Here is a 20,252-nt window from a genome sequence, read left to right on the forward strand (position 1 = left end):
TCACAAAAGAGACATAAAAAAGGCATAATGGCAGAAATTCACCACAGTGAATGTGTGTCAACATCACGGAGGCTCTGTGGAGGCCACTGACCAGAGGATGCAGATTAGTTAATGTGACTATGCATGAGGGACTCCACTCCTTCTCTAAAAACAAGCCAGTGTGGAGAAGAATGTTGGATGCCAGGTGGGGAAGGACCCCTGAATCTGTGCTTATGTAGATCTGGTGACCTAAAAACTCCACAAAAACATGGATGGGCAGCAGCTGCTATTCACCTGTGGAGGGGACTGTGCTACAGTGCAGCCAACCAGCTTATGGACTGGAGGATGAATTGTAATCCATTCACCCACTGCCTAGTGCCTCACAAAGCACATTTACTTGACATTTGTGCAGGGAGAGGTGAATTTCAGCTAGAAAGATGTTATAAACAAGGAAATAATTCCTTGCATATCATACTTACTGTAAATGGCAAGCATCTCTCTAATAAAGGCTGCATGATACATCACCTCAGGCTGTTCACCACCACAATCTGCAACCTGAGAGATGGCACAGATCCAATGTCATTTCAGAAACAATGAGTCCACAAAGTTCAGTGTAACTATGATGGCAAAAGATATCTAATCTAACCAGTCTCCCATAATACAATGAATTGGGTGTGAAAACATCATATCTTCCCTCACTGGTGACCCGATTTTTCCCTTTAATTTAACTGTGTTCATAAGATGTGGTGAAGTTCTAATACATTTTTGCCCTTGATCTATATACTGATGCAGCATTCTTTTTTGACAATGTGTGAATTTGTTTTACATATGAATTATCCTTTTTTCACTATTTCATTACACTTGCCACAGATAAAATTATGGCTCATTTTCCCATCCTGCTATTTCATTAAAATGCTTATATTTGGTTTCTTCTTTAATTTTCAAAAGTTGTGTAATAGTACAATTTTAAGTTGATGAGCACAGTCTTCTCCCAGTCAAGTTTTAAAATAGGACTCATGTTTCCTGTATCCCAATTTAAAAAGATGCAGAATTTGTTTTATTCTTAATTTTCATCATCTGAGCAATCTCTCTCTTACAGGGAAAACTTAAATGACTCTAGATGAAGACTTTCTTTAAATTAAGAGAACCTGTTGCTATTGTAAAAGTAGTTAACTAAAAGAAACTGTCAAAATTTTCCTTATATCATACCACGCTGTGTGTGGAACAAAATCTTTATCACTTTTAATCATGGCAAAGTGAAAAGGATTACACTGCTAAACAACTTACACCTTAAATATACAGGACTCAATTGTGCTCTCCATGGGGACAAGCCATATGAAGGGAGGTGAGAAAGTCAATGACTGAACAGAATAACCTTTAAGGGTACAATATCGTCTGGATATTGGAATAAACCATGTAGAACAAACCTCAATACATTTAAAAGGGGTTTAGTGGGCACTACTCTCACCTGAAGCCCACCTACACACTTAGGGGTGGAGAGGTTATGGCTACGTCCCTCCCCATGACTTGCTATAATCTTGTGAAGCCAAGTCTTTAAAGCAGGCAGCACTGGTATGCTCCAAGCCATTGTGTACAATAGCTCTGAAAAATGGTTTATGCCTACCCCAGCATGCTATGCAGAAGACGAGCTCTGGGAGCCCTTTAGCCTCTCTAGTGTACCTGAGCAGAGGGATAAATCAGTGATCTGGAAGAAAACAAAATCACTGGGGGACAATTTGCAGATGACACAAAAACTGGTGAAGTGGTAAACAATGATATGTACAGGTCTCTTCTACAGAGCAATCTGGATTTCATGGTAAACTGGGCTCGCTTGAACAACATTTTAATATAGCTAAATTCAAGATTATACATCTAGGAACCAAGGACACGGGTTACACTTATAGGATGGGGGATTTTATTTTGGAGTAGTGACTCAGGAAAGGACTTTGGGGTTATAGTGAGGTCAGGACCATCTTTTTTGTTTTGTACAGGTCCAGCACAATGGCATCCCAGTCCACAATTGGGGTCGCACTACTACAGCAATACATATAATAAATAATAATACCACAGTATAGGGCATTGGTGTGATCGTTACTGGAACTGCATCCAGTTCTTGTATTCACTTTTCAAAATGGATGATGATAAACTAAAAAGGGTTCAGAAAAGATCTACAAGAATTATCTGAGGTCTGTGAAACATGCCTTACAGCAAAAAACTACAGTGGCTCAATCTACTTAGTTTACCAGGGAGACAGTTAACAGGTAACTTGGTCATAGTCTACAAGTACCTACATGAGGGGAAAAAATGTTCTGATAGTAAAGGACTCTTTAATCTATCAAACAAAGGCATAACATCCAGTGGATGGACACTGATGCTAGACAAATTCAGACTAGAAATAAGGGGCACATTTTTAACAGTGATGGCAATTAACTGTATGAGCAACTTACCACCTAGGGATGTCTTGGATTGTCCATCACTTGAACTCTTTAAATCGAGATTTTTTCTGAAATATATGCCATTATTCAACCAGAAATTATGGGCTTGACAAAGGAATCACTTGCTGAAATGCTATTTTCTGACGAGATGATCATGATGGACATTCTGGCCTTAAAATCAATGAATATGAACCTATGAAAGTATTTAGCATGTGAGAATGTTTTCAGGATCACCACCCAGGCCCGCAATTTAACTTACAAACCTAACACAGCAGTCAACCATTGCTTGCTGTAGCTGACAAAACTACTGCTACCTCCAGATTTCAGATCCAGGGAACAGGTTTATTTCAGCATATGTACAAAGTGCCATACCCTAGTGAACAGTTGATGTATGTCTGGCCAATGACCTGGGTATACACAGAAAAGGCTGTTAACAAACAAAGGTAAAGACTTAAGTCTCCATACATTCTTTTATTCCCAAATGACACCCCTACCTTCTATCAAAATCCCTCTTTTCTGATTTGTTACATAATAATGATTAACAATATCTATGAACGCATATAAGATTCCACATTTCCACACTTGGTTACAAATTTTTATCAGCTTATGAGCAATAACAGACCTATCCATGTTAATATTTGACAATGACTTTGGAAACTTTCCTTCTTTATCCTGATTATATTTTGCTGCATCATAGTGATGTCTCATTGTAACTTCGTTCTTGTCCTGTACCCAAACCAGGGACAATTCAAGAGTTGAATAACAGGATACTTAGTAAGACAAAAATGTTGTTTTGCACTCCTTCCCCAAAAAAGGTTTTTTGAAGGCTTGATGAACCGAACTAAACTACAGTTGCTATATATTACTACATAGTATATATATATATAAATGATCCATTAAATATATGATAAAATACACTTAGGCCCTTACCATTTTACATGAGGTAAATTCATTGTCTCACCTTCATATATACTTACAGCACTTCTCTATCCCTGGTATAATACGGTTTAATTTTGGGCACCAAAATAACGGCATATATATATCTTTTAAATCAGTTGGTAGATATACAGATCTCTAATCTTCAAGAACATGCCTGCCAAAGGTACACAGTAGCTCTATTACTCTTAATTTGACCTTTACTTATGTGCTCAAGATCCCACAGTTCTCATACATACTTTACTGCATGTATTTTGCTAACTACTTTTATCAAAAAATATTAGGTGCTAGTTTCAATCCCGTAATGAAAATGACACTCTCTAGTGAAGCCAATTAATTTGTTTTCTTACTCTATTGTGTTGTCCATAATTGATATTTTTGGTCCCTTTGGTACTAATATTTCTTGATTTTGAAAGGGTGGTGGTTATTGAAGAGGGAAGGGCAAAGCAAAACTTTTCCAAGCACAGAAGAGCAGCTCAGTCACAAATAAATTAATTGTCTTTTCCATCTTAGAAATCAGGAACATGAATCTATAGGAATCATTTATGAAGTAGAAATGGAATGTGAAAATAATTTAGGCAGAATACCAGGAAACATTTCCTAACGGAAAATCATCAGACTGTGACTAATAATTTAATAAGGATGTGGTCCATCTAAATCTGTTTAAAATAATTTCCATAGCAAAGGATAACTGCTAAGTAGGTTAGCTGACCAATGCCAAATTCACTTCAAGATTAACTCAAAGTAGATATCATAATAAGGTACTGTAAAGATTAAATGAAATTTCAAAATTTCTTATTGAACCATAAGCCATATTGGATCTTGTCTTGTAATACAGAACAATCTGCCCAGAGTCAGATGGATCTGTGGACCCTTATTACTCAGAAAAATATACATTTTCCTATTCTTCATTATGCTAAGGTCCATTGATCTGTTACAGTGGGATTATAATAGCTGTATGCATTCAGGGAGGGAGATAACTATATTATAACATATTCAGATACTACCTCCATTCTCGGTTATTGAGGGATTGCACATTGGAACACCATTCTCCCAAATGCCACATCAGTGAATCATTAGATGTTCACTTTGGATAAGTGAATATGAGTAAATGGATGACCATTTAGTTGTCAATCATTCTAAAATGGTAGAGTTGGTGGCTTACCCCTATAGCACAGGATGGTATAGCATCAAGAGGGATATTTAGGTGCAGGATTGCCTAATGAGTTGAGTTTCAACTCTTGAGCATTGCTTTCAGCCTAATATTCTTCTAGGAGAAGAAAAAATAAAGAAGAGGAGATATGCAGACTCTTCTTCAAATAATGTGCTGGGAGAGCGTAAGGGACCAGACTCAGATACCAGAGAGGGTCTCAAAATCTGAAGTTGAAGAGAGAGGCTACCCTAAGAAGACATCTAATGTTCAGGAGACATGGTCCTCCTCTTGCAAGCGGTACAAGGGATGACTGATGAAGTAGCAACTTGCTTTTCAATATGGAGACCCTGATGCTTCAAACAAGGCCCTCCTAAAGGAATTCCAAAACAAAACATACTGAAGCCAACAACAGAAAAGCATTGTAGGCTCTATACAATTACTTTGAATGCCAGCCTGGCTCTTAAGCACCTCACACAGGAGAATGTTTTTCTTGAGGCTAGAAGAATACAGATGATACTTTCCGAATATCTTCTATTTTTCACATGACTATCAATTACCAGGCAGCTGTGTTTAATCTGTCTGGCTCCTGATGTAAAACTGGGCCTTGAAACAAAAGATTCCTCTCTGCATTGCTGGAACAAAAAAGGTCTCATTGTTGGGACTAGTAAATTGAATGGCACCCAGTGAGGTAAAATTGGGACTAACATTTTCTGCTTCTTGAATTCTTCTGAATTGTCCCCTCAGTAGGAAATGGAAGGCAAGGCATATAGAGCTCTTGTCCACTTCTGAGCCAGGGCATCTTTTACTTTGACCTTTTGCTTACTGACCGGGAAAATTGATGAGAATAAAAACAGACAAACAGGCCCTGGTGAGCCAAAAAATCCTTGTCAGGAGTCTATAATCTGCAGGAGAAGCCCCCACTCAACTTGCTAAATCTTTCTTCTGCTGAGCCACTCTGCAGTGACATTTAACATTTCTTTCAACATAGAGATGGTGGACAGACAGCAGGATCTTTCTGCCAAGGACAACTGCATTTGTAGTTCCCTGTGGAAGGATGAAAGCCTGTTCCCACATATCCGATTACACAAATTAATAGCAAATCTGTTCTAAAATGTCCTAAAGGGAAACTGTGCCATACTGGATCACTTTGGGCTCCAGACATCCATGCTGTGCCTCCTCTCTGAGGACCAAGCCCCTAGGATTTTTCTTATCCCTGAGTGGGTGATGCAATCTTCTAGGCTGCCATGAGTCATAAGGGGTACCCTCTGAAGCTTGGATAGTGGAAAAATTCTATCTTTCATTCCTCAGTCATCTGATGTCAGGTGAGACAGAAGAGTGTACTGAAGACATGGAAGGAAGATCTATAGGCCTCATGTGATCCCAGGCCAATGGAAAAAAATTATATGTGGCACCATTATTTAGAAATTAAATGAGGGGAAAGAATGGTGATGTCTCTGAGATTGTCAATCTCTTTGACTATTATAGTTCTTCCCATCTCTCCCGAACTTGACTGCATGATCATTACTTTTTACTCAGATTTAGAGCTGTCTATAGAGGGACCATGTGGCTCTTTTCCAATCTGGGACCACGCTGTGATTCTCCAATCTGAACTGCTCTTTTCTGTGGGTGTCATCTACTGCTTTGTCTTTGTTTGATAAACTGAATACACAGTTATCTAAGACAGGACAAACGTTACCCTCATTACCCAAGGGCTTCCACTGTCATGACAAGCACCTCTGTGAGTATTCTGGGAGCAATAGCCTAACCAAAAAATCCATGCTGGAAACGCTGTCATCCCAAGGTAAAGTATATGCTCCTCCTGTGAGACCCTATAAATGAAGATATGAAGAAGGCATCCTTCTGATCTACAGGGAATGGCAAAATCTCCTATGTTGACTGAATAGATATGGCCTTCCCCATCTTGGACTTGATCTCTACTGAGAACATACTGAGGTATTCTAAATCAAGCACTCCTCTATTCCTACCAGATTTCTTTGTGACCAAGAACAGGATGAAGCAGAGGGCCTAGATCTATTATCCCACTCTACAAAAGGTAGCACTTATCTCAATGCCTGTGCCAACTCTTTCCTAGTTTGGATGATGATGGAAATTAAATGAATCTATATCTCAACAGCTTGAATAGGTCCTACTGAACAAACCTTTTGAATGATCTCCAAAAACTACTTATCTGAAGAGAAGAGCAACCAACGATCTGTACACTGGACAAGATGGCTGCCTATTAAGGCTGGCAGCCCAGATTATGCTGGAGCATTGAAGACTGCTTAAAGGATTCTGAATTTATACTAGAGAGTTGTCTCTACCCTCCCTCTGCCCCTGGAGGGTTCTCTTTCCAGTTAAATATTCTGGCTGGAAACCCAGAGAGGGTGTTTGGATCTGGCATAAGGTTTGTATTTTCTCCTCTACTCTCTGGGAAGGATCACAGACTTCCTGAATTTACCTGATAATTCTGCTACTGCCTTGTCCATCAGCTCCCCCCATAAACTTCTGGCTCTATACTTAAAGGTTGCCAAGTGCTGTTCAGCTTCTGCATCCACTTGCCAGTTGTGCAAACACTAGTGCTAGTGATCCACTGTGTTTTCTATGAGGCTTATTTTTGTGGTGATGATGGGTTAGAAAGTTCACATACTATGGACATTCATAGGCTTGATAAATATGACCCCTGATAGTGTGTCCATCCAAACTAGATCTTCTGAGGAAAAGCCTTTACTTCCTAGACTGATGTCTACTGCAGGAGAAAGACAATGAAACGTCTGGGAGAGTGCAGGTAAGGAGAAAGCCTGCACCTGTCTCTGACTCTCCTCAGATTGTCCTAAATTCCTTGCTCTGACTCAGAGAGGAGTGAAGGATACCATAGGAAGAAGACTAATGGGGTTATATACCTTTTGCTGGGGTTTATGCCATTTTTGTAGCCCCCTTCTATATATATATTTTTCAAATTCCCTTAATTAGTATGGATCTGCTTACTGGAAGCCCCACATCTCCCCACATACAGTTGCTTTCATAAGCCTCTGGAAAAAAAGACCTGGGATCCAGGCCTTCTTTGAATTATTAGAAGATAAGCTCCAAGGAAGGTCCTATGCTTCCAACCTCTGTTAGAAGATGGCTTCTGTAGCAGCCACCAGGCTATGAACTTCACCCTCTAGCCGCAGTTGGTATGCTGGCGTGGACTGTTAATAAGGAGAAACTCTGTCTGAGCTGGGAACACTGAAAACAAAACAAAACTTGGAGAGACTATGCTAAACGAGAGCAAGAATGGGCTATGAGGGGGTAACTGGAATTAATGGAGTGGGCTCAAAGGACCCTTATTGCATTATCCTTGGTGTTAGACAAGAGAGGTGAGATCCCTGTCCTCCCTCTTTTTTGGGGTTGGGGGACTGGGGGAAGAGAGGTGGTAAATGGAGTACTATAATCAACAGATGGGGTTGCAGATGCAGGCTCTGGAATTTGGGCATCCTTTCCCTATCCCTTGGATGCACTCTAATAGTGCTTCCCCATAAAGGGGAGCAAACTATTACTAGCTTGCCAAAAGGGACTAGGGTGAGGATGATGTCTCCCTGCAGGTTGTATTAGTAAGGAAGGCCCCACTGAGGAGTGAGCCTTCTAATCCATTCTTTGCAGGATCAAAGATCCAAGGGGATGAAGACATCTGAGCTCTTCTGTGGGTAAGCAATTTCCAGCCCTGTATGGATAACCTAGGGCGCTCTGCTGCAGAGTAAACCCAAAAAAGGAGGAATCTGGGGTTCCAGAGAGCTGAGGAAGACTCTGGGAGAGTATGTAAATACCCACAGAGACTGTCTGAGGAGATTTGGGTCTACATCTGGCTCCTCTGAGACATCCTTCCTTTGCATTCATTTGTGAGCAGGCACGGTAGGTAGGAAATGTGCTCTGTGGTCATCAGGGGAATGACAGTGAGAGCAGACCCAAGCAGCTTAGAGCTCGATATGCTCTAGCTCTTGTGAGGTGAGCTACGCCCTCTTGCTCCGCACCTAGAAAGTTAGGAGGAGCCTGTCAAAGGCCTCTGTGACATGGAGGGGAGCAGAGATGAACCCTAAACTAGAGGGATTTCCTGTGAAGGACCTGTGAGAAGAAAATTATCTCCAGCATGTACTCTGAGCTGCGCGAAGAGGAATCAGAGCCATAGCCTGGTCTTCTTTCGAGGTTTATTCACTATGCTGCACTTTGTGAGGATGAGCAGAGGAACCAAACACCGATTTATCTGCCACGTGAAGATAAGCAGTGGTACAAGACTTTGCTGTTCTGCCATACAGCACTCGGTGAGGGTGAGCAGGGTACCAGATAGACAGACTGAGCTTTTTTGCCAAGCTAATGCTGCCTAAGGCCTTTTGTATCCAGGGGTGTGGAGCAGAGGATACTCCTTCCTGTCCTTCTCTGCTATGCAGCACTCCATGAAGGTGAGCCAGGGCTCAAACCACCAGAGTTTCAGACTAATAGAAAAGAGGGCTTCTCACGTGACCAAGAGGGCAACACCCTGGCAGCGGAGCTCTAATGATTCTGGAACTGAACTAAGGTTTCTTTTTGGTTTAATTGTCATTTTCTACTCGGCAGCAGAATTTGGAACTAACTGCCTGCCTGCAGCTGTGGAGACAGAACAAAAACCGGCTGGGTCTTCAGCCCACACCCTTTCCTGCCAGTGACTGACAGGTCTCATTATATCTCGAAAGCTGCAGACATGCTGAAGACCCACTCTGACAGGTCTGTGGATCTTAGTATGGCAGAGAAATGTATCTCCTTGGCTCCTGCAATACAGAAGACCATACTCTTTGGGCTATCCTTCCTGAGATCCAACAACCTCAAATCCAACCATGATCTTCGAATACTTTTGGATGCAGGAACAGATAGCATTACATTGGACTTCAGTCATTAGGCTCACTAAAAAACACATATTTTTAATTACCTGGTAGTTTCAGAACTGGGTAGCTATTTGTGCCTACACACTGGTAAAAGTTTTGCTGAAGGAACCCCCAAGGCCCAGCTTCTTACCAGTCTGCTTTACAGCATGGGAGGGCATTATCTTCCTGTCATCACATTTTTTAGTGGGAAAACTACAAGTTAATCTTTGGGTGTGTCTGTAACAATCTTTTCCTTCCTAGCTGACTTCCAAAACAGAGATCACTCAGAAAGAGCTTGGTAAGCTTAGGGCTCCGTTTCCAGTTTTCCAGCCTAAACTTTCCTTCACTTAGTTTTCCCATTACAGTATTCACTTTTCAGAACCTGAACTAAAGAATGTTACTGCAGCATTTCCTCAACTAATTATGCGGAACCCTGCAAATGCTGCAGTTCCTATATTCCAAGGCCAGAAGGGACCATTCTGAACACCTAGTCTGACCTCTTTATAACAAAAGTCATAGAACTTCCCCCCAATAATTCCTTCTGAACTAGAGCATATCTTTTAAAAAAACATCCAAACTTGATTTTAAAAATTTCCGTTGATGGAGAATTCATCACAACCCTTAGCAAATTGTTCAAATGGTTAATTACCCTCATTGTCAAAAATGTACATCTTATTTCCCATCTGAATTTGTTTAGTTTCAACTTCCAGCCACTTCCTCTGATAGATTTCTTTTCCAGCTACCTTTCCCTGATAGACTGAAGATGTCATTATCAAATATTTGCTCCCTGTGTAGGGGAATGTTATCTCATTGCAAAGGCAAAATTGTAAAGTTTTTGAGTGACTACTACATTTTTAGTTATTTCAAACCTCCACTGAATATGAAAACAAATTCCATGATCACTTTGTAATTTTATTTTACTATTTATAAGGACTATTATATTATGTGCACCAGCAAAACATGAACTTTTGGTGGGCAGCAGGAAAATATCTGCATTTTGCAGTAGCTTTTAGGGATAAGTATTCCCCTTAATCCCTGGTCGAATTTCCAACAACATCAGTGGGAGTAATATGCACAGGGATCATAGGCTGCTGTTCAAATATTTAAAGTTTTGCCTATGTAAATAGTGTTATTGTAGTATTTGCCATCTTTATGGTGAATACTATGATACTATTAATTACAATACTTGTAAATGATCACTATATGGTGCAACTCCTCTCATAAATTTGTGCTGCAACATCCTTTTTGTGAAATCATTTAGTACATATCACCACACATCTTTAAATACGATGTCGCCAAATGTTACTTCTGTCAAAGCTAGGCACAAGCCACCAGTAAAAGAAAAATATGGGTTAAAAAGAACAGTGAGTAGTTCACACATACCAGTACTGGATTTAGGTTAGAAAAGGTTATTCTGCATGTTCAGCATACACAAATCTGTTACACAAGTCATCCTTTGAACCACAGATACTCCATGTTATGCACTGAGACTTTAATAAATGAAATCACATGCATAGTCCAATATGGTAACAACCCTTTTCAATAAACTCTTGCAATAAGTCTTGGTCTACTTATGGTTCCAGGTATTATATAATTTTATGGAAAATACTTTTTTTTTTTTTTTTAAAAGGTCCAGGGTACAGTATAAGCCATTGAGAGCACAGGACTCTCATCATATATGTTTACGTATTTAGGGGATGGAAAAATTCTATTTACATTACTGAGGCACCAAACTCTACTCTGTTCACTGTCTTGTACTATTCTGCATTGGCCCTTAGTATTCTTAGTTTTAAGCATAAGTAATAACATTACTTGATGACAATCCAGCAATCACCAGGGGTGAGCAAATCTTGTGCAACCCAGTATAGTTTGGGAACTAGCCACTGCTCCACCAGTGAGTGGCCTCTTGCTCACTAGAAGTTCTGCACAAGTGGCCTAACTACTCGTGATATGACAGGTGCACAGAATCAGGCCTATAGAAAGTAATCACACTATGAGAGAGCAACTGAAATTTAGCAAAAAGCAAACCAGTAAATATGACTATGGAAAGTTTTTAAAATGTTAACGGCAGAACATTTTTATTGCATTCTACAAATAACCAACTTTTAATGAAAGATATGAAATATAGCACACAGCAGTTAAATATGCTGTACATATGCTAGCCACAATAGTATCACAACTTCAAAGAACTAGCAGAAGAAAATTCTATCAATGTTAGAGGCAAGTCAAAGCCCACTATATACCTTCTATAGAGAGAAATATCTGACATGCTTCCCAAACAACCTATGCTTTTTATGTGACATTAACAGTATGACAGTGTTGATAACAATTCAAATAAGCAACATCAGATATATATCTGATATAAACAGATATTGATTATAACTAGGCTTGGCAGAATTCAAATTATATTTTTGATGGATATCGATTTTATTTTTAAACTTTTTTTTTTTTGGATTTTATTGATCTGAATTTTCACAATTGCACAAAACTATGGGTTTTAAGCATTTTTTCTTTGTATTTTTATCTATTTAAATTTTTACAGTTGCGGGAAATTATATATGGGTCAGACAATAATTATTTAATGATAGCAGTCACTGAGATTCAAAAAGTTAAAGCTTTATAAATGTTAACACACAATTGTCAACGTAACGTCAAAATACAAAGGAAATATCCTTACATAAAAGTCTAATAATATTTCAAGCAGCATTTTTCTTACACCTTGCTAATCTGTAAATTTCTATTAAGGGAAATATTTTTCTGACAGTTTGTGAGTGAATGGTGAAATCAACATATATCAACACTTTCTGATAAAAATCTAATCAATCCAAGACTATTTATACTGAGGGTTGCATCAAACTTAAAATTTTGAGGTTATTTTGCCAATATTTACCTGTAATTAATATACATCCAAGAGCCTTTTTTTGCTGTCATGTCTGCTATCGACGGTAACTTCGCTAACAAAAAATGATATCTATTATTAAAAACTATGCCTATCGAAGTATTCTTAAGAGTTCGGAATGAAGTCATCTCTGTGCTTGCAGCCCCCAACAAAGCTGGCCAGACTTTGATCCACTACCTTGTGCCAAGTTTTTGTATCTCCACAGCCACAGTTTCCAGAGTCGTGAAGCTGTTTTACAAACTGACATGAACAGCTGATAGCCAATCTACAGCTAACATCATGCTTAAACAAATCATTAAGCATTCATTGATACTGAACTGGTATATAACAATTAAAACCACTGATCAAAGATAAATACAGTACATCTATCTAAAGTCACCTTTCCAAATGGACTGCTTATGCTTCTTCAGATTCTTCCAAAAGATGGACTACACTATATAGCAGGGGTAGTCAATAGGCAGACCACTGGCTAAATCCAGACCGCCTCACACTTTTGAACACACGCTGAAATATTTTCATTTACTTATTATTGTTATTATTGTTATTTTTATTATTATTTTCTCTGGTGTCTGGACCTTGACCATAAGTTGACCAAGAAACTTGGACCTTGACAAAAATAATTGATTACCCCTTGTGATAAAGTCAGGCCAGAGGACCTCAAAAGGGCATACCAGGGCCAGTATGTAAGCCCAAGAATGCCAAAACCCCTTTTTCCTGCAAGCAGAGGAGAGATGATTGCAGGGCAATTAGAGACACCTGGACCCAATGAAGGGCTAGTCCAGGTGTACTTAAACCCTGCCTTCTCTAAAGGGGGGGGGGGGAAGCACAGGAGAAGGAAGCTGCCAGAAGCCTTGTGGCAGGTGGAGGAGAAACTTCCCCCAGCCTAGGAGACAGTGCTTCTCTGCAGCCAGGGGGGCAGAGAAGGAGACAACTCTTGGCCCCAGCCGGCAGGAGGGAGCCACAGTGAGGTACCCCCCCGGCCCTGGGGGCACGCTGAGGGGAAAGGACAAAAGTCTTGTTCAGCCTGGGAAGATGGGGTAACCAGTGACTCCCTGGCCCACTACAAGGGGTAGAAGTGTGAGACCCACAAGGGTGAAGCTGGATGTTTGCCACGTGTGGTGTCAGCAGTGGGATTTATCGTGCAGTGGACTTACCAGGGCAGTTCTAGCCCACCCCACTCCCAAGATGAAGGACATGGCAAAAGCCTTGGTGCAAGCCATGGCTGCCCAGCAGGAGGCTACCTGGGTCCAGGCAGCTGCCCAGTGGGAGGCAGTACGGTTGCAGAAAGAAACCAACCACCTGCTAATGATCCCAGCTGCCCAGGATTGGGTCCTACTACTGGAGATAGTGAGCTAGCTAAAAAAACCCTTGTCTGTGGCCACGAGGGGTCGCGCCCCCTAAGGGCCAGCAATGCCAGGCCTTGGCCAACCTGGAGCGCTGCCAGAAGAAGTTTGACCAGATGCTGGCGGAGGAGAAGCTGGTCTCGGTGCGCCATGCCGAGGAGCGAGACCGGGCCGAGGCGGAGGCCCGAGAGGAGGAGACAGCTGGCAGCCAGGGAACTTTCACGGACTGCTGGGGAAGAAGGGCGTTGGAACAGGCGGCTATTCCCTGCCCCAAGGGCTCGGACTGCCGAAGCAGTGGGAAGCCCATGCTGGGGAGCAGGGGGGCTGGATAGTGGCCTGGGCCTGCAAAGGGGCTTGGGGACCCCAGAGAAAGGGGTTCTAGCCTGAAGCCTGGCAGCCCAATGGATAGGGGGCTGTCTCGACCAAGGTACAGGTGCTATGCCTGTGGGGAGCTAGGACACCTAGCTGCCCAATGCCCAAATACAGGGGAACCCATGCAATATGGGATGGGTGAGTTTGCCGGACCCTGCGGCCTGGTCTACCTGGTGGGGGTGGCGGAGACTGCCCATAGATACACTCAGCCAGTTAAAGTGAACGGCATAGTGACCACTGTTCTAGTGGACTCGGGGAGCGCAGTCACTCTGGTCTCAGGGAAACTGGTGGGCTAGGACCAGCTATCCTGGGCCAAATGCACTGGAATAACCTGTGTGCACGATGCGGTCAATTTGTACCTGTCCACTCCGGTCCAGATTGGGATTCAGGGGCGGACCACAAGGGTAACAGTCGAGGTTGTCCCGAAACTTCCTACCTAGTCCTCATAGGCCGGGACTTCCCAGGGTTTGGGTCCCTACTCCCTGTGGGAGACTCCCCGATGGGTAGCGACCCTGAAATCAGGAGCGAGGATGCCAATGGTTATCCGACCCAAGTAGCTCAACCCCATGGTGTTGAGCAAGGGGGGAGGATATGTGAAAGTCAGGCCAGAGGGCCTCAAAAGGGCATACCAGGGCCAGAGTGTGAGCCCTAGAATGCCAAAAACCCTTTTTCCTTCAAGCAGAGGAGAGATGATTGCAGGGCAATTAGAGACACCTGGACCCAATGAAGGGCTAGTCCAGGTGTACTTAAACCCTGCCTTCCCTAAAGGGGGGGGGAGGGGGGAACAGGAGAAGGAAGCTGCCAGAAGCCTTGTGGCAGGTGGAGGAGAAACTCCCCCCAGGCTAGGAGATAGTGCTTCTCTGCAGCCAGAGGGGCACAGAAGGAGACAACCCTTGGCCCCAGCCGGCAGGAGGGAGCATCAGTGAGGCACCCCCCCTGGCCCAGGGGGCACGCTGAGGGGAAAGGACAAAAGACTTGTTCAGCCTGAGGAAACGGGGTAATCGGTGACTCCCTGGCCCACTACAAGGGGTAGAAGCGTGAGACTCACAAGGGTGAAGCTGGGTGTTTGCCTCACCCTGCTATACAGTGTCATATCTGGATGGATGGCTTGTTAAATTATAAAAGATTCAAAAACAATCAATAAATCAAAGTAAACCATGAATGAAAAGGAAATAAACAGTTACTAGATAACTCAAGAGTAAGTTGATTGCTGATTACTGTTGTTGCTCACCCAGTGAATTAACACTTTGGAAATCTTTGGCTCAGTCCTGATTTCTCTTTATGTCCTACCATTGCACACTTTAATTTTTTTTTATATTCTACCCCTACAAATTTTAATTCTACTCTTTGTCCACTCTATAGCCACAACTTTTACTACTATGGTGGTTTCCCAATCACTAAACCAAACACATAACAGGCTATGGAATAATTGGTGGGGGGAGGGAATGGACTGAAAACCACAATGAATATTGCTGCCTTGCCAAATAAACCTCTAGCTACAACTATTTTTTCTAGAAATTAAGTTATTTTGAGCAAAGGATAGCGTTTTCATTATCTCCTTGTAGATTGATTTAATATGCTACAAAACGGGAACATAGTTAGAATATAAAAATTAAACATTAAGGGAGAATAAACAGTTTGGAAATTCAATAAAAATAATAAAAAAGTGGTAATGCATTTGCAAAATATTAACACAAAATCATCTATAATATTGTTGTCAAATGTCATATCTCTCAATTCTTACTGGAAATGGATTATTGAATCTAATCATGAAAGAATATAATTCTTATTGTATTCAAAAAGAAACTCTGCTGACTGTAAAAGTAATAAAAGTCAAACCATGTTACATTTGCCTGCCCATATCAATAGATATATTTACATTACTATACAAAAGCACTAGTAATATTTGGTAGTTATTCACAAATGCAGGTACCATTAGGCAATGGACAAAGACAACCAACAAAGCAAGAGGACAACTCCAATTTAACTGTCCTGTAAGGTACATACTAATTAGCTGCAAAGCTATAAAATCTTAGCTAGCATGTTAAGTCTGCTACATGACAGTATAATTTGACTTCTTAAAGGATTATGCAAATTACAACTCATCATTCCATTACACGACTGAAAAAAAGTGACAGCTAATTTATACATAACACACCTTTCAAATCCCTAAGATGTGAAACACCTGTGCAATATATTTTGCCTAGATTTTCTACTGTATAAGTGCTTGTTTATTGCAATATACAGAAGAGATTTAATAAAGTCATAGGATTTTTTAATCAGCTTTTTAACTTTTAGCGCATAATTCCAAAGAATTAAACAACAATGTTCTGTCCCTGTTTTAGTGGTTTTTCATTTAAATAGAAGTATAAGGTTTCAATACATGTTTAATTTCTGAATAGCGGGAGAGCACGAGCACTAATGCACGAGCCAGAGGTAAGACTCACACAGATTTCAACATACTTCTGGTAGGTAGATTCACAGTAGATTCCGTCATATCTGTAGATTTTCCTACATTCTGATTGGTTGGGCAGAGGATGCTGGACAGTTATTCTGTAGAGGTATCAAAAACAGATATACATGACTAGAGATTCTCTACAGTCAACTGTAATGCAGGACAATAAGTATGTTGAATTTTAACGTCTGTCTGATCTCTTTACATAATCGCATTGTGCACACACATTCAGAAATTTCCACTTTTTTTTAAATTTGCAGTGAGAGTAAACAAAACTTCAGTTCTCCACTACAGCAATGTTTCTCTCCTCAGTGAAATAAATGTGGAAGAGATAAAGAATTTCATATATGCAAAACTGAATGCATTCTTTACACATTCTATGTAAATAAAATACTACTTATCTAACTGACATACTTTGCTGGCCAATTAAAACCCTGAACCTGCTCCCACTGAAGTCAACAGCAAATTTCCCACTGACTTCAGTAACAAAGGATCAGAGATACAGGGTATTTTAGGGTCTGATCTTAAAGGTGCTGAGCACCTTCTAAATAGTGCTCTACATCCTCAACTTCTACTGACATCAAAGGTTGGTGAAAACACCCAGCAGCATTCATGAACTGCTCAGCACCTTGTGAAGTAAGGTCCTTAAAACTTTTGAAAGATTCATTCCATTGCAATCCCCTTACTTATAACCAACAAGTTATAATTTGGCTATAAACGTTTAGTGTTGTTTAAAAAAAACAAACAAGTTGCATTCAAAATAATATCCACCTGATTAATTATATTTCAGAAACGTGAACAAAAGAGTAACTTTTAGATGTTTTTGTGTCTTCCACAAATTAAGAACTATTTTCCCCTTTGTTAAAAATAAAATTTTGCAGGTGGCTAGCTGATAATGAGACTATTTGGTTTACCATTGTAAAGAATACAACTAAAAAAATGTTTAACCAACAGAGTAGTATTCTGCTAATAATATCATTCTAAAATTTTTCACAGACATTATCTATATGTAATTTCTGAGCATTGTTATCTGAATATACCTGAGCCGATCTTGTAACTGAATATTCTCTAAACAGAATATTTGTTTTAATAGCATCTTGATAATGGGTCTCCCAAAAAAGCTGGTTATTGTAACAATGCAGAAACCCAGGCAAGGTGACAGAAACCCTGAAGTTTAGTACTATGGAAACAATGGATTTTAACTGAGTTTCTTGTATACACTTGCCTAATACTATGCAACAGTTCTGATTAGAGTTATTTCTCTCCTTTTTCAGTTACTTTAAAAAAAACACTGAAAAAAGGAAAAAACCTGCCATGAAAACATTGGGCCAAATAATGCATCAACATAAATCCCCCAATTCCACTTACTTCAATGAGATTGCATGGCATCCAAATTAGCACAGAAATTGTTCCGTTATGCTTAAACTGAACAAGAAAACATTCCTGAAATAGTATGGAATGCATTTTCCAGTCCAGGGAAGGTTTTTTAGCCACACAGGAGTCATGTATCTCAGAACAATGCTATGAAAAAATTCCCCACATCTCCTTGTATGATGTTTGTTTCCTATTGTTAAGATTTTAAGATGTCAGTTGTACTACATAAATTAAATGCAATACTGAATAAAACGATGTGTATTTTGCGTATTTATAAAAAGCCCATCACCATAGTATCTATGTGCCCTATGCTAACTACTTTAGCTGCTGGCATTTCACATATTTATATTTAAACAACAACAATAAACTAATAATTAAGAGAATGTGGGTCAGAAATGGGTCAGAAATAAGGACTACCTTTTTCAGCACTCCTTACCCAGATAAATCTCCTAATGAAGCTAGTCAAAGTAAGCAGTAAGTAAAGATGGCTGATTAGGGTCCAGACAGATTTTCCAAGATAGTCAGTCCTACTTTTTATCTCTAAAAATGACTTTCAGACAATCTTTCCAAAATTAATTCTGATAACTTGTTCTTTAACACAATATGTCAGCAGGATAGTAGATCTCAAAGGTTCCACATAAAAAAATTGATTTTGCCCAAGATCAAACTATATTTTGGCTATTTACTCTGGGTACTGCATACTCCTGTTCTACTTTAAGCTTTGCCATTGATTTATTTGTATTTTTCTCTATATTAAAAATTAAAGCACTGAAGAGTATTTGAGTCCAATAAATTTGCAGTGGTTAGCTCAACCGAACTTTAGCTGAGTTTTGAATGGTTTTAAAAATAAAGACTTATTCCCGTCTAAGCTTTTGGATCAAGTAAATTTGCCACTTTATTCATGACAGCAAAAAGTCAACATGAAATTTTAATTTATAGCCACCTCACCACCAAGAATATAGCTACTGAAGAAGGTTGTTTTCCAAAGAGACTAGAGATAGAGCTAACATTACGCTACAAGAATCAAACCAAAAATCACATTTCACTTAATATTTCTATCCTTTCCTTGCTATGTGTGGTATCAAAATAGCTACATGCATTCTTGCACCTGATTTTGTTTTTAAAAGGTTGCATACTTAACACTAAAAAGTTCAAAAGCACCCTTTCAGTTGGGAAATTATTATAAACTGCTGTGTTTGCACATCAGACAGCCCAGCCTCCCAGCTCTACATGTCACTTAAACTCTAGATGGACCCATCATACAAGAGGAGGTAGAACTTAAGTGCATTTACATATATGTGAAACATGTAAGCTATGACTAATTTTAACTCACAGGGCAGAATTTAAATAATTAGTTACAAGAAGTCAAACTAAGGGAAAAAAGGAGGAAAGAGATGGTTAGAGGCAGAGTAGTAAATTGTTCCATTTTTGCAGGTAATCTAAATGCAAACTAGAAGCAACTTATCATGAGAATGGATTTTCCACCATCTGGTCAAATAACAGGGGATTTGTCTAGTGGCAAGCAAAGAATGGAATGATGTGAGAAAGATTAGCGGGCAAGTCCTACAGTTGGCTAAAATGTATTTTGTGCAAACAAGAACAGATGACGCCTTAACAATTACACCTGTCAAAAACTCCAGAAAGCAATCCATCTCTGAACAGCCCAGTTGAAAACAGGCTAGTTCATAACAAAATGAATTTTTTTAAACAATTGCCAGCCATAACAGTTTGATGCATGACAAGCGTAGGAAGTTGTATTCCACGTCCAACTGAAACCTTAACTAACTGGACCCTGGTTTTCTGTGATAAGTAAGATATTAAACTAAAAAAATTCTTTGCTGAAGTAATGCAAATAGCTAACAACCTCAAAAAAGCAAGAAAATTCAGAGTTTCAGGTTGAAACCCTACACAGACCGTCTACCTTTAACATATCCTTTTGCATGGGTACTGTTAAAAACTTGAAACAGTGATTGTTTCCTGGGGTGGGAGAGGGGGGTTAAATTTAGCATCCTGACTGACAATCTCATTAGTAATCTGAATTGTAGCCCTAGAACTGGAGCGCTTTCAAAGTATAGTTCTGGAGCCTTAAAATTCCACCTGTCCTACAGGGACAAGTCCATTGAGTAGCTGAGTTCCTATAGAAAAGATACCCATCTCCAGCAGGACAAATGGAAATTTAAAATAACAGATTATATTACACTAATTCCAAAGTGATTAAAAAACACTACCACATACTGTATGTATTACCAGTTTATCAGCCAATGCTGAGATTTAATTTAATGCTTTAGTATTCTGGTTTTAAAATGTTACAATCCCTTATGCAGAATGGTGTCCTTGCTCTTCCAGATTTTTGTGTGGTTATTATTTGATTTTCCTGGGCCAAGGTTTAGTCCCATGGTTTTCCCTGGAGCATTCAGCTATAGTTAGCTGCTTCA

At 40.0% G+C, this 20,252-nt stretch overlaps 1 protein-coding gene across 1 annotated transcript in view; it reads right to left on the reverse strand.

Annotated features, from left to right (window-relative positions):
• Nucleotides 1-20,252, reverse strand: part of NPAS3 (neuronal PAS domain protein 3) — an 813,175-nt gene that overhangs the window by 705,063 nt on the left and 87,860 nt on the right. The window contains exon 2 of the mRNA XM_067534288.1: nt 16,452-16,541. Coding sequence (XP_067390389.1) covers nt 16,452-16,541 — 90 coding nt within the window. The remainder of the gene's footprint in view (nt 1-16,451; nt 16,542-20,252) is intronic.

The sequence above is a fragment of the Emydura macquarii genome, unplaced genomic scaffold (assembly GCF_026122565.2).
Source record: "Emydura macquarii macquarii isolate MOO-44397 ecotype Brisbane River unplaced genomic scaffold, CSIRO-AGI_Emac_v2 contig_374, whole genome shotgun sequence".
NCBI lineage: Eukaryota > Metazoa > Chordata > Testudines > Chelidae > Emydura > Emydura macquarii.